The 14,671-nt window shown below is 36.5% G+C and overlaps 1 protein-coding gene across 1 annotated transcript; it reads right to left on the bottom strand.

Annotated features, from left to right (window-relative positions):
- Positions 1–727: 727 nt before the first annotated feature.
- crabp1b (cellular retinoic acid binding protein 1b) lies at positions 728–9,444 on the bottom strand. The gene is made up of 4 exons (XM_084107349.1): positions 9,195–9,444; positions 7,375–7,553; positions 4,541–4,654; positions 728–1,368 (listed from the first exon to the last, which is right to left on the bottom strand). The coding sequence occupies exons 1-4, from the start codon at positions 9,262–9,264 to the stop codon at positions 1,318–1,320; spliced, it is 414 nt and encodes a 137-aa protein (XP_083963475.1). The 5' UTR covers positions 9,265–9,444; the 3' UTR covers positions 728–1,317.
- Between the last annotated feature and the right edge of the window lie 5,227 nt (positions 9,445–14,671).

Genomic DNA, 14,671 nt, shown 5'->3' with positions numbered 1-14,671 from the left:
AGATCTTTTATAGATTTTAACACCAAATAGAGTAATAAAAGTTCACAGTGAAATTTAACAAAGCAATTAATAAAAAGGGGTGCTGGTTCGATATTCCTCATTATTCAGTTAAGATTTGACCCTGCATTATAGTTAAGCAGTCTCTGGAGAAACTGGTCATAAAAGGCTCTACAAGTCCATAACTCTCAGAGCATGAAATGAAAATGTGTTTTTAATGACAGATGGAGAGTTGGATTCCAACACTTTCTTCTGACCCTTGATTCTTTTACAAACCATTCTCCACATATTTGTTGTCTGCATTTGCACATGTCTTATATTAATGAGCTTTCATATTTTGGAAACAATTTATTGAGTGTGTATACCTGATATTCCCTACATTATGGGAACCAAATATCCCCCACAAGGATAGTAATAATACCAGTAAATTTAGACCATATGGGGACTTTTTTTTTGGTCCCCATGAGGGAACACGGCTTATAAATCATAAGAAATTAAGTCTTGAATATCGAAAAATGCAGAACATTTCTGTGATGGGTAGGTTTAGGGGTAGGGTTAGTGTAAGGGGACAGTTTGTACAGTATAAAAACCATTAAGTCTATGGAATGTCCCCATAGAGAGAGAGAGAGAGAGAGTGTGTGTGTGTGTGTGTGTGTGTGTGTGTGTGTGCATGCGTGTGTCTCTGTGTCCGATTCTGAAGACTCAAATAATTCCCACTAATCAGAGGAATAAAATTAAAATATACATTTTAAAATATATTACAATAAAACAGTTACATGAAATGCGGCCATGGTGAGCATAAAATTCTTTTCCAGCTAATGACGCTATCAATTATCTTTCAATAGAATTGGTTAAATATATTTTAAAAAATACAATCACATCATTAACAAGTACATGTCTTTATTATTATTTCATGCATGGTCAGTGACTGAAAAAGAAACTAAATTAAGTTCTTGAGATGTGGCTGCAATGAACCATCGTAACTGTGCTAAGAATGTTTTATCAGATATAACCATGAATATAATAACTAACACCAGGATCACTCAATTCCCCAACTGTCCGGCCCTCCCCAAGGGTCCTGTAGCCCAGCTTAAATCGTAGAGCTCGCGTCAGGCCTGACTAACACTGTACATATAGGCTATAATTAATAAGAAACATTATAAAAATGAATCTAATGATTAATGCACACAAATGGTATCCAACTTAGAACAGAAGAAAGTATCAACTAACTAACCACAGTGCAAGTTAATCATGAACAAAGTGTTATTCCTTCAAAGCTGCAAGTGCCGGAATATCCCTCCATCCAGTTCATCTCGGTGCTCATTCCCGTACATAAATCCGTGTGCACACCACATCGTCGGCCCCAAAGGTCTGAGCAGTGGAGACAAACAGAGAGAGAATGCCATGAACTCAGTCATTCTTTCGGTGTTATACACAGTTCATTTCGTTTACCATGATTCATTTGCAGTCATTAAGACACCCTTAAAATGAAGGGTTTTTTTAACCTTTGTATGTAGCTTGTTTGAATTGTGCATCACTGAAATGCTTTGACCGATGTATTGATCGAATTAAGAGGAAGTGCCTCTGACATCTCGATGCTGCCATTTACTGGAGTTTGAAAATCACACCAAAACAGAACTAGAGCAGCTGACAACACTATACACCATCTGCGCTCCAGAGCAGGACCACCTCACACACTCTTTTAAAAAATGGTATTAGCACAGGCCATCTGGTGTGTGTGGCAGTGCCGTGGGAGACATTAGAGAGAGGAGTGTCAGGCCCCTACACAACGCCAGCATTCCTACATGTAACATGATCAATTAGACACATTTGCAAAGTATTTTCTGGGTCACTGCCAGTAACTTTGCTCCATGATGCCAGCTTTTTGGTAATGTGTGGCCATTTTTACACAAAACACACACGCATTAATCATTAGGGTAAGAAAAAACAGATCAAGATGAAGTAAAGTTTAAGTGAGCCATTTATAATGAAGAGAGCTGCAATGCATAAGACAAATGGTTTATAAGAATAACACATTAATTTCAATAAACAAAAGCGCAAGTGCCATTGCGTATGCAACAAGGCATTTTTAAAATAAGCTGCAGTTGGTCAAATACTTCGACATGATTATTCAGCTCGTGACAAAACAGCTGGTCATGAATGGAAAGATCTGCATCACTATCTTGCATTCAAAAGTCTGAAGGAATTGTGATGTGAGCCACTATTTCACTGCTCTGCCTAATAAGACACAGATGTGACTTCAACATGTCTTGTCTTGCATCATGTAATGCCACCAACTGTGTCAAGGTCCATTAGCGCATTAATGTAGACCAAAAATAAGTCTGGATGCAAGTTGTGCTGTGTTAATGGTCCAGCGTATTTCCCTGTTGAAGTCATTTATTTAGCAATAACTTTCCATGAATAAGAGTACATAGGGCTTGAAATGGCCTCTTAAATCACTTTTTCAAAAAATGTGAAATACATTTCAGCATAAAATATAATGCAAGACAAAAGAATAAATGCATACATAAATAAAATACAAAAAAAAAAAAAGTAATATAAAACATAAAACTATGCAAAAATGAGTAAAAGGGCTGCAAATTTAGTTGTAATTGGTAATTTGGAACCAAATTATATATAGCACAATTCTAACCTTTCATTGAAGTAAAATAATTGAAAGTGGGGGGGAAATCACATTTATTCTCCAAAACACGTTGGCCACAATTATTGGCACCCCTAGACTTTTTTGTGAGTAAAATATCTCTGCAGTATATTCCCATTAATATTTACATTTTTAAGCACACCAGGGTGACTAGGAACGTGAAATTGTCTAGCTATGACTTCTTGTTTCACATGAGCATAAATATGAGGAAACACAAAGGCCAAATTCCCTTAATCATCCATCACAATGAGTAAAACCAAAGAATATAGTTCTGATGTGCAGCAAAAGATTTGAGCTTCACAAAATAGAAAGTGGCTGTAAGAAAATAGCTAAAGCATTGAAAATTGGGCAATAATTAAGAAGTCATAATCAACTAAAGATGTTACAAATCTGCCTGGAAGAGGACATGATTCATGGTGAGGAGGAGAGTTTGAGTGGCCAACTCAACATCACCACATGTTATTTGGGAGGTTTCAAGAAAAAAACAAACTCCAGCATATTCAGTTGTCAGACACGACTGGAAAGGGACCTGATTCTATAGTCAGATGAAACTAAAAAAGAGCTTATATAGATAGATAGATAACCAGGTTCAATGTTTGATCTTGCTGGATGCAGTCAGTAGCCTACTTAAAATTATGTAAAACTAAATTAGATTGTTTTCTTATTTTCTGTCATACAGTAGAAAGTGTCCAAATAATGTTATTTATTTAGGTGTCAAGTCACTAAGGTTTTGCGAGTCACTAAGTCATGTTATGATTTTTGTTTAAAAAAAAAATGTAATGTAGTGAACTAAACATCAATTCAATAGTTTATATCAAAATGATGATATGGTTGTATCATGTACATATAGTGTCAGAGGTCCATTCATGTGGGTGGGACATACTAAAATCACAATTTAAAGACATTTGGGCCTGGTTTTACAGACAGAGCTTAGATTAAGCCAGGATTAGGCCTTAGTTCAATTAGGACATCGAAGTAGCTTTTTTAACCGTGCCTTTACTGACAAAACATTACTGGTGTGAATCTTGAGACCAAACGATGGCACTGAGATATTTTAAGATATGTTTCTTTCAGGTAAAAGCGACATGTATTTTAGTCTGGGACTAGGCTTAAGCCTTGTCTGTGATTATCACTAATAGTACTCACAACAAAAAATATGATGTTTGTGCTTCTAATGCTTTGAAAAAAGTATCGACATACTAAAGTGTACTGAATTTTGCTGAAGAGGTTACTGAATAAAGCATAGTGAGCAAATTCAAAATTGGGCCTCGGTCATAACTTGTGTTATATGGAGCCCTTATGAACTTTTAGGTTTGGCCTACACATATCAAACTACTTATAAATAGCATGAACTTTATGTCATGTCATGACTTTTCATAGTAAAATTGCAGAAGGTGCATGTGATCCAGAAATTAGTGTCACACAAGGTTAGCTGCTACTGTAGGTTGCGTCCTGCACACGATACCTTTATTGAATGCTCATTTTCATGGCACATATTTTCAGTGACCCATGTGAAGAATGATTTCACAGTGTTTCACCATCACAAGTCTTTCCGAAATCCGCTTTAAAGTTTACAACAGATACTTGAGCGAAAGAGGAAGGCATTTGATGTCCCTCAGGGGCAGCAAAGCCAGTAATAAAACCTCCTCACTTATAAGGCCAGTTTACTGTTGTCCATCTGGCCTATAAAAGACAGAAGGCCAGATGTTTACCCAGTGTTGCATTTTGTAAAAATTCCAAGTAAATAAATGAATATGAGCAGTTTATCACGGGTGTTAGTAATCGCAAAGCCGATTGAAACATGCGACCTTCAGCTCAGAATAGAGGGTGCCAGACACAGAATGAGTGATTTTTAGTAGTGTTGATGGAAAAGTTCCTCACCAGGATGAGTTCGTCCCCTCTCAGCTCTCGTGTCCAGTACGTTTTGGGGCCGTTACCATCCACAAGGGTTTGCCTGCAGGTCATCTTGTTCTCTGTCTCCCATGTGGCCAGGCTCTGTGGACAATTACAGTCTAATGGTAGTCTTTTGAAGAGCACGTCTGTATCTACATCTACAGTAGATCTACTGAAAAAAAAAAAAATAGTTCTTTCCAGGGAAGGACATTCAAATTATTCTCAGAGGAATTCTTCTGTCCATTTGCATTTGAATTATGATCTCCATTGAATGTTAAAGGCTCTTAGGCCATTGATTTGAGGGAGTGAATAATAAGTAATCCACAACAGCTATACATTTTACCCTTCTATATAACCTATACATACATTTCTCTGTATTACTCACCCTCTCTGCTTAACTAAAATCTTGGATGACTAAATATACAGGTTTCATTTCATGTTTATTTTATTATGCCAGATAGCCTCTGCCAAATATCTAAATAGAAAATGTCTGGGTGTCGACTTATGTCAAAAACAGATGTTTATTTTGTGCCAGATCTGTGGTTACTTTTATTTGCCTGTTAAATGGCAGCAGTCATAAAGGTTAACTTGTTAAAAAGGATTTCCAGCACATGACAGCTCGGCCTGCAACCGCCGATTGCCCTTTCAGCAGCCTCTGATGGGTCGACAGGCTCTGAAGGAAAACTCAGTGCCCTCACGAAACACATCCTCTCATATCAGTGCTCATCAGTTCTTTAGTATGCACACATTATCTTATGCAGTGCTGGATGTGATGGTGCAACCGTTTGAGTCAGAATCCCCTCAGATCCATTTAAATCCAGGAGATTAAAGGTGGAAGACATAAGGGTGACTGAAACTAGTCTAGATAAGCCCGCAGTATTGCTTTGATGCGCTTGTGTGTCACATAATCTAATTTACCAAACTATCTGTGACCTAAATAAGAGGTGAAAGAATTTTGTTTTGTTCTTTTGTTTTAAAGAAATCTCTTATGTTCAGCAAGGCTGCATTTATTTGATATATAATTTGATATATTCTATTTTAATATCTTTTAAAATGCAATTTATTGCTGTGATGTCAAAGCTGAATTTTCAGCATCATTACTCCAGTCTTCAGTGTCACACAATCCTTCAGAAATCATTATAATATGCTGATTTGCTGCTCAAGAAACATTTGGGTAACACTTTACAATAAGGTTCATTACTTAACATTAGTTAATGTGTTAACTAACATGAATTAACAATGAGCAATACATTTGGGTTACACTTTATTTTAAGGTGTCATTGTTATAGTGTAATTATATATTTAAGTACTGAGTAATATTAAAGGGTTAGTTCACCCAAAAATGAAAATTCTGTCAGTAATTACTCTCCCTCATGTTGTTCCAACCCCGTAAGACCTTCGTTCATTTTCGGAACACAAATTAAGATATTTTTGATTAAATCTGAGAGCTGGATCACTCCTCCATAGGCTTCTAAAGACGTTATAACTTGCTGGCCCAGAAAATGCATTAAAGACATCGTTAATATAGTCCAAGTGACTACAGTGGCTCAATCTTAAGTTTATAAAGTGACGAGAATACTTTTTGTGCGCAAAAAAAACAAAAATAACGACTTTATTCCACTATTCATTTCCTTCTCTCTGGGCCTCGAGTTTTAGCGCAGTGTTTTAGCGCAGTGCGTCTGTGTTGCACGTCACCACGTAGGCTCACTATTGGCCGACGCTGGTCATGTGTGTGATGCGTGTGACGTACAACACAGAAGCGCTGCGCAGTTATACTACGTGAAAAGACTTGAGGCCCAGAGAGAAGGAAATGAATAGTGGAATAAAGTCGTTATTTTGGGGGGGTTTTTGCGCACAAAAAGTATTCTCGTCGCTTTATAAACTTAAGATTGAGCCACTGTAGTCACTTGGACTATATTAACGATGTCTTTAATACATTTTCTGGGCCAGCAAGTTATAACGTCTTTAGAAGCCTATGGAGAAGTGATCCAGCTCTCAGATTTAATCAAAAATATCTTAATTTGTGTTCCGAAGATGAACGAAGGTCTTACGGGGTTGGAACAACATGAGGGAGAGTAATTACTGACAGAATTTTCATTTTTGGGTGAACTAACCCTTTAAGCAACTACATGTACTTACTATAGGGTTAGGGTAGGATTAGGATTTGGTTGAGGGTTATTTTCATGTAATTATGCATAATTTACTGTTATTACTATAGTAATTACATGTAACATATGTAACAAAGGACACTGTAAAATAAAGTGTTACCTACATTTGTTACATTATGTATTAATCTTTGTTAATGTTAATTAATAAAAATACAGTTGTTCATTGTTTGCTTCATGTTAGTTAACAGTGCATTAACTAATGTTAACAAATACAACCTTTGATTTTAATAACGTATTAGTAGATGTCGAAATTAATATAAACTAAGATTAATAAATGCTGAAGAAGTATTGTTCATTCTTAGTTTGTTACTTATTAACCTTATTGTAAAGTGTTGCCATTTCTTGTTACATCATTGTTGAAAACAGTTGTGCTGCAAACTATTTTTGTGGAAACCATTTTTTCAGGACTCTTTAATGAATAGAAATTTCAATTTAAAATATTTTGTGATATTATACCGCTTCTATAGCGGCTGTCACATTTGTTCAATTTAATGTAGCTGAAAAAGTGTGAAAAAGAAGTAGTGTTTGCTATTCTTTTTAGGGTAGTCTATAGGCAGCTGTCTGTACATAGCTCTTATGATTTGTCTTATGCTCTTTTTCAAATGACAATATAAATATTGATCACAACAAAAGAAAACCCCTAAGCGGGATTACCTTGCACTTCCGCCCATCCACGGTCTCTTCGTTGAACTCTTGTCCTATCTGGAAGTTGATTTCTGTGGTCCTCACAGTAGTGGAGGTTTTGATGTAGAACTGTTCTCCGTTCTGACGGATCTCCACGTGTGGTTTGGAAGCTGCTGCACAGGCCACCTTCCTCAGCATAGCGTTCACCCCTACATTACACAAAACATGTAATCATGCCACATTAGTTATGCCAAATGTGTCACTTTGCTTATGTAAATGTTTTCAGCTCTATGTCATTGAGACAGAGTGTCTCAAATTGAAAGTCTCCAATTAAAATGGCAATAAATAATAACTCCATGAGCACATCACTCTCGACTGTGTTGTAATTATCCACTTTCATATAATTCCCTCAAGACGGTATACTTACATCATTTATTTGCATCTGCTGCAATAGATACTGGGGCAAAGGGAATATCTGATCTGCTTTCTTGTTTTTTAATGTGTCTGATGTTCATTTTTCCTAGTCATTACTGGGGCAAAGCAAGCATTCATACAGCTGTGGTATGCCATTTTCTGCATAAATAGTTTTCAAGTGACCACAGAGTAGATTGTTATCAGCAGATGTTGGAAATAAGGAGTTGTAATGACAGGGTGTTGACTGGAAGGAATGCCACGGCTCTTGGTCTTGTATAGTGCCTATTGGACAATGTTGAAATTCTAGGACTAATTGCACATTTTTGGCACAGGACTGTAGTGTAAACTATTAGGGTGAGTAACTGTTTGATCAGTTTCATAAATATTTAAATTCTCATTCCTCTCCATCCCAAAATGTCTCTCTTTATGTTTGGAAACAATTTAGAGGCTTTTCTGGAGAACTGGCATCAGTTTCACTCACCATTACTTTATTTGTTGATTGGAAAATATGACATTTCTTGATTCTAATATGCACACTATACTGTTCAAAAAGTTTTTTTGAAATTAATACTTTTATTCAGCATTAAATTGATTCAAAGTGACAGTTAAGGCATTTATAATGTTACAAAATATTTCTACATTTTAAATAAACGCTGTCCTTTTGAACTTTCTTTTCATCAAATAATCATGAAAACCAGTGTATCATGGGTTCCACAAAAATATTAAGCAGCACCACTGTTTTCAACAATTGATAATAATAAGAAATGTTTATTGAGCAAAATGATTTCTGTAGGATCATGTGGCACTGAAAACTGGACTAATGATGCTGAAAATACAGCTTTGCCATCACAGGAATAAATTACATTTCAAAACATATTAAAACCAAAAACAGTTATTTAAAATTTTAATATTTTCTGTACAATATTAGTTTTAACTGTATTGTTAATCAAATAAATGAAGCCTCTGTGAACATTAGAAACGTCTTTCAAAAACATGGTAGTGTAAGGTAGTTGAATGGTAGTGTAAAGTTCTGAACAAACTTTGACCAAACCATATTTGCAGGGGGCCTCATAAAATGGTTATTGGTGTTAAACTATTAGATTTAATTTAATTTTGAAGGGGAAAAAAAATCCACTGAGTGGGTGCATTTTCGTGCCCTTGCTAAATCTCTTGCACTGTCTCTCAAGCTTTGAGAATTTGAATACGAATCCAGGCAACTCATGCTGCCAAAGAAACAAAAGAGACTGAAGAAGCAGTCCAACAGCCCGAAAATAATAGTGATTTACTCTTCACACTAGTTAATCCATGAATATGCTATTGAAGACGAAACAGCAGAAGAAGAGAGGATCCTGGACGCGGCCTAAACGACAGGATAAAATAGTCTAGTGATCACCTACGACACACATAGTGAAGGATAAAGAGAGTGGATCACTTACCGAGCGCTTTCAGGAGTTCTTCAAAATTTTCACTGCTCTTCATCTTCCAGGTTCCAGCAAAATTAGGCATCTTGACCTGTTCCTTTTTATCAGTGTTACTTTAAAAACTTAAAAAACCTAATAGATCTAAATAGATCTCCAACCTTTTTTTCTTTTTTTTCTTTCAGATCTAAGAACCTGTCAGTCTCCCCCTGTTTTCTTCTTCTCTGTCTCACACTGTCTCTTCTACTGTCTCTTTCTTTCTGTCTCTGTGTTACGCCTTCTGGACCACTGCTGATAGCAAGCATCTGTGACGTACATCAGTGGTCCCTCCCTCCCGCCCAGATGGATGTAATGGCTTACAGGAGCCATTCTCTAGCGCTTCTCATTCATTTCACATCCTTGAATTCATTGCTTTAATACTATCCGAGCTGTCGCATTTATTCTCATATAAAGCTCCTAAAGACTTTAAGTAGTCGGTTCACTCTTATAAAGTCTTTTTATCATTCTGCCAGTTCTGAAACTTTTGGATGAATATAAATGTAAGCAATAGGTTTCATTTTCTGCCCGTGCATTTTTTAAAAACCATTCCGAAGTGCTGAATATTAATTCTTTTTTACAAATATATGCAATTGTTGAAATAGTGATTGTATACTCAAGGATATACATTAGATTGTCAATTTGTTTATCTTTTAAACGACCTACAGCACATTTTAAAAACAGCCCTGAACATGTCCTCGACACATTTCCCATGAAGACCCATTCATCCCGGATCCTGCCTCCCAAGAGAAGGACAGGAGCCCCAGGAGAGAAAGAGGGGCCCCAGGCTGAACTCCTCCCTCCCCTGCTCGGCAGTCTGATTTGTTCCTGTCCCGATGTTGTTTCATTTATCTCATTTGACAAAGTGCCTTTGAGACAGCGGTTGATAATTAATGTAGAGAGAGGGCAGAGAGCACTCTGTCATTTCTCCAGGAAGTATCCAGGAGAAGGGACGGACCCATCCACTCGCTCGCACACCCTCGTCAGCCACTGTTTGTCCCATCAATCAATTGATTTGGTATGGGCCTTTAGATGTTGCTGTGTGTGAATGTATCTTTTCTCTCCTTTGTTTTTATAAGGCCCTGGTGAATGTGCCAATGTGTGGTCCATGAAATAGACCGCGCTATGCCAAGACCATGATGTGGAGGGCCATTGTTCCTCAAAAACCTGCAGAACGTTTAAAGGTTGCATTAACATACTGTATTGTATTGTGTCATGTTACAGTGGACTGTTGCTTTTAAGTAATTTTATTTCACTTATGGGTAACACTTTATAATAAGCTCTCATGAGTTCATGTAATAACTAACATGAAGTAACAAAAAGCAATCTATTCTTACAGCATTCATTAATCATTAGTACTATGTACTAAAATTTAAATTAATCATGCTCTTATTGTGTACATACATGTTTTAAATTGAACTTAATTATACATTGTACTCAACTACTATAATTGCATTGTTAAGCCTTCCCTCACACCGGTCTGTAACCCACCCTTAAAACTAACCATACGTCCATACCTGACCCTAATCTTACCCGTATCCGACCTCAGTAGCAGCAAGTGTTTTGCAATTCAACATGAACACAATAAGTATATTGTACCTAACATATATTTTTGTTAATAAACCAAATATACAGTGTGACCAATACAACTTTTGATCTTTAAAATGTATTGGTAAATGCTGAGATTAACATTAACAAAGATTAATAAAGTATAAGTATTGTTCATTGTTAATGTTAACTAATTAATGTTATCAAATGAAACTTTATTGTAAAGTGTTAGCATATTCATCTTTTTATGAACACCGAGATTTTAAAAGCTTCCCATCAGGGCTCAGATGGACCTGGCTTGAGGTCATACCAGATCAAATCACAAATCACCAATCGACATTCACTAATGGAGAACATCCATCAACGTCCAGCTTAGCAAAAGAGACATGGCCTAGTGTGACAACACCCTGTCCACTGATGTCATAGATATAGAGACCCCCAGACTCATTAGGGCATCTATTATGCTCAGTCATTTTTCACTCAGAAACGTACCTAATGGAAGTCACTCCCAGTGGGACGGTATGCGTCAATGCCCTGGGCGTCTGACTATGAAGAGCAGTACATCAAACTCCAGTCCATCTGATCTTTGCTTGATCATTTATCTATGTTGACTAATCAGTGATTGAGTCTTTAGACCTCAGCTCGCAAGCTTCCCATCTCCCATGCTTATCATTGAATCTCTCAGCAGTATTCTTTCATTAAGATTGATTTGGTAACACTTTACAATGAGGTTTCATTTAGTATGCCCCTATTTAGCTTTTTTGGATATTACCTTTCATGTAGTATGTAATATACCGAATGTAAAGGGTCTGCAGAGTTTCAAAGATCAAAGTGCACAATAAATGGAGTTATTGGGCCTTATTTATAACATGTGCATACTTCAAATTTAGAGATCCTCACCAAAAATCCACACCAATGTTAAGATTTGTAAAAACGGTCTGATGTGGAAAAAGTGCTTAGTGTGCCACATCAGGGTTTATGCAGATGTACGCACTTTTCCATGTTGGCAAAGAGTCGTTGTCCTGCAGGTATCTGGAAATCTAAGCAATTACTGCCACTTGCCATTCTCAAGTAAAGGATTTGGACATGGACTGATGTTATTCTATATGGTAATGATAATAAGGCGGAGATCTGAAACCATTCAGCTGCGCACAATTTCAAGATCATTTGCGATCTATTCACATCTGGAAGATGTGCATATTTTCATTCTCTGATTCACATATACGCACATTTGAGAAATTATCGTAAGATCAAATGTAGAATGGTTTCTACGCAACATTTTATAAATGAGGCCCATTGTCTCCCAAAAGAAAGAACTGATTCTAAACCGACTGAAACTTCCTCCAAGAATCTAGGTTTGTAACAAATTTGCATAATGCCAGCCTTTGGTCTTCATTGGCTGCCCGCGAGCAACGTCTACTTTGACCCGCACACAAACACTGCAGTTGTAGCTGAGGCCTAAAAGAGTTTGGCTCATGTTGTCGACATGTCGAGAAGCTGTTTTCTGTGCTGGGAAAGCAAATCCACTTTGCATGCACTTCCAAGGGATGAAGAATCAGGCTCGAATTGATATGGTAAAACTGATGCCCTTGTTACTGTTCGTTTCACTGTGTATACAAGTGATGAGGAGCGTCTGGAAGGGAAATTCAAATTAGGAAATGGCCATTTAGTTTCTGACATACGCTGTTAGCGGTCGACCAATCACAACAGACTTGGACATCTGACCAGTGAGAGCAGAAAGGAGGGGTTTAGCGAGACCAAATCCTTTATCGAACCATTTCAGACATTGTGAGAAAAGAGGTGATCCTGAAATGTACTGTATATTATGAGAAAATTATTATTTTACCATGGATGCATGTAAACCTATTGTGGGAAAACAAAAACAGAAACCTTTAAAATAGCATAATAAAATCATTTATAAATACGTTTTTTTTTAAATAAATGTAAATATAACATTATTATAAATAATAAATATTTTATAGACAAACTAATTAACAATTAGGCTACCATCGCACACCAGCTAATAAATATTGTTTGATACTTTTTGCAAGTATTGATAGTGTGCAGGATTTCCTTTTGTTTTTTATAGAACAAGTATTAACAAGTAAAAAAAAAAAAAAAAATGATAATGTCTTTTCATAAATTTTGTTTTATGTGAAAGGACAGTAATGCTCTTTTCAGTGGCCCATAGTCATTGCGGGCGCAAGATAGTGGTTTTGGCCACAGTGATGAAGTCTGTGCCATTGTGTTCTGGCTGAGACATTGATCATTGGCAGCACTTTCCTGGCCTGAGGGTGGAGGCCCTATCACAGTGCACTAGTTAATCACAGCTGCATGTTGCACCACAATCACAAAATATTGCAGCTAGCACGCTGATTATAGGCCATTGTTCTATTATGATTTAATTACGTGCGTTCAAATCTTGGGTAGCGTGAATTATGTAAGTAAAGAAATGCCATATGCTGTGCGTTTTATATTCTCTTTGCATAAAACTGTCCCAGTTTTATTTGGATTGTTTTATGGTTTTCCTCAGTAGGGTAGTCTGTATAAAAAGTAGTCTGGTATGTTTCACAGTCATCTCAACTGAGCAAATAAACCTTTTGAGGTTGAGCCTAAACTGAAGGTTTCTCTTTTATTTAGAAAGTTGCTTCACACTGAAGCAGAATCATCAAAATTTCTAAACTTTCCAACTGACAGAAAAAGAATAATGAGATCTTGCAAACTTGGGATTTGAAATTGTAGCGATAGGCTATACACGTATTCGTATTGAACCGTTCGGTAGGAGGCTTTTGGTTCGGTATGCAGTACAACCTTCAAAGATTAGGTTTCAATCTTCATCTTCAACTAAAAGTTTCAAGATGTAGGAAAACTCACACTTATTTAAAAATAAAATTTATTTTAATAAATATATATTTAAAAAAAAATCAAGGACATTTCTCTGCCATTTCTTCCTTTTTGCTGTATCGGAAACGTACCGAACCGTGACACCGCTGTGTCGTATCGAACCGAACCGTGAATTTTGTGAACCGTTACACCCCTAGTAATTATCATTCCTTCCCCACCCCTAAAGTTTAAGCACAACGAACCATCATATGAATGCAGCTGCAGGGAAACATACCTCAGGCTTTAGAGAAGCACTGCCCTGGCACTAATCATTAAATCAGAGCAGAAAGAAACTCTACTGCCCAAAGACAAACACACTGTAGGGGGCAGCGCACTTGCCCTGAAACTGAACTAATGAATATACTCGTTCCAAACGGTCAAATCTTTTTGTCAGTTGGTTTGGTCTTCTGCTGCAGTGTTGAAGAGATAACAACCAAGGGCACTGCATGCCATCGCTTGTGCATATATTTATGTTGTTGTATGATCTCTGCAAAAAAACATTGCAGACATTGTCTCCCTAACCGCTTGAAATTAGTGGAAAATTATTTAATGAAAAAATCGATATATTTGAAGCGTGAAGCAGGGCTGAACTGTTTTGGTAAACAATGAAAACAAATACTTGCAGTGGAAAAAAAGAAATTACGTTAATTTTCCAGGTCTAGAAATCATTAAAATTAGGCTTTCTCATGCTATTCAAGATGAGATATGAGTTGTTTAGGAGGTGAATAAAAAGAAAAAATATCTTTTTTTTTTAATCGTTTTTTATCATTTTAAATAATTTAAGTCACCTTGAGGCCACCTGATTGAGAAGTATATTTGCTGTATGTACTTAATATACTTTTTACAGATCAACAGCTATGCACATGCATCAAATAGTGTTTCAGAAATTTACTCCAATACCTGTTGACATTGTGAATAATATTACATCATATTTGTGTAATATATAGGCTACATACATTTTATTTAAAAATTATTTGTAAAAAAGTAAAATAAAAAAGATTCTTCTGATTTTATCCCAGATTTTTGGG

The sequence above is a fragment of the Abramis brama genome, assembly GCF_963993115.1.
Source record: "Abramis brama genome assembly, chromosome: 3".
NCBI classification, from domain to species: domain Eukaryota; kingdom Metazoa; phylum Chordata; class Actinopteri; order Cypriniformes; family Leuciscidae; genus Abramis; species Abramis brama.
Note: the sequence above shows the minus strand (reverse complement) of the source record. Positions and strands in the feature narration are given on the sequence as shown.

Coding starts and splice junctions, on each gene's coding strand:
- crabp1b (XM_084107349.1), bottom strand. CDS start 9,264: ATGCCTAATTTTGCTGGAACCTGGAAGATGAAGAGCAGTGAAAATTTT. Junction 4,655..7,374: donor TGGATGGGCGGAAGTGCAAG/GTAATCCCGCTT, acceptor AATTGTCCACAG/AGCCTGGCCACATGGGAGAC. Junction 1,369..4,540: donor GAGGGGACGAACTCATCCTG/GTGAGGAACTTT, acceptor TCCACTGCTCAG/ACCTTTGGGGCCGACGATGT.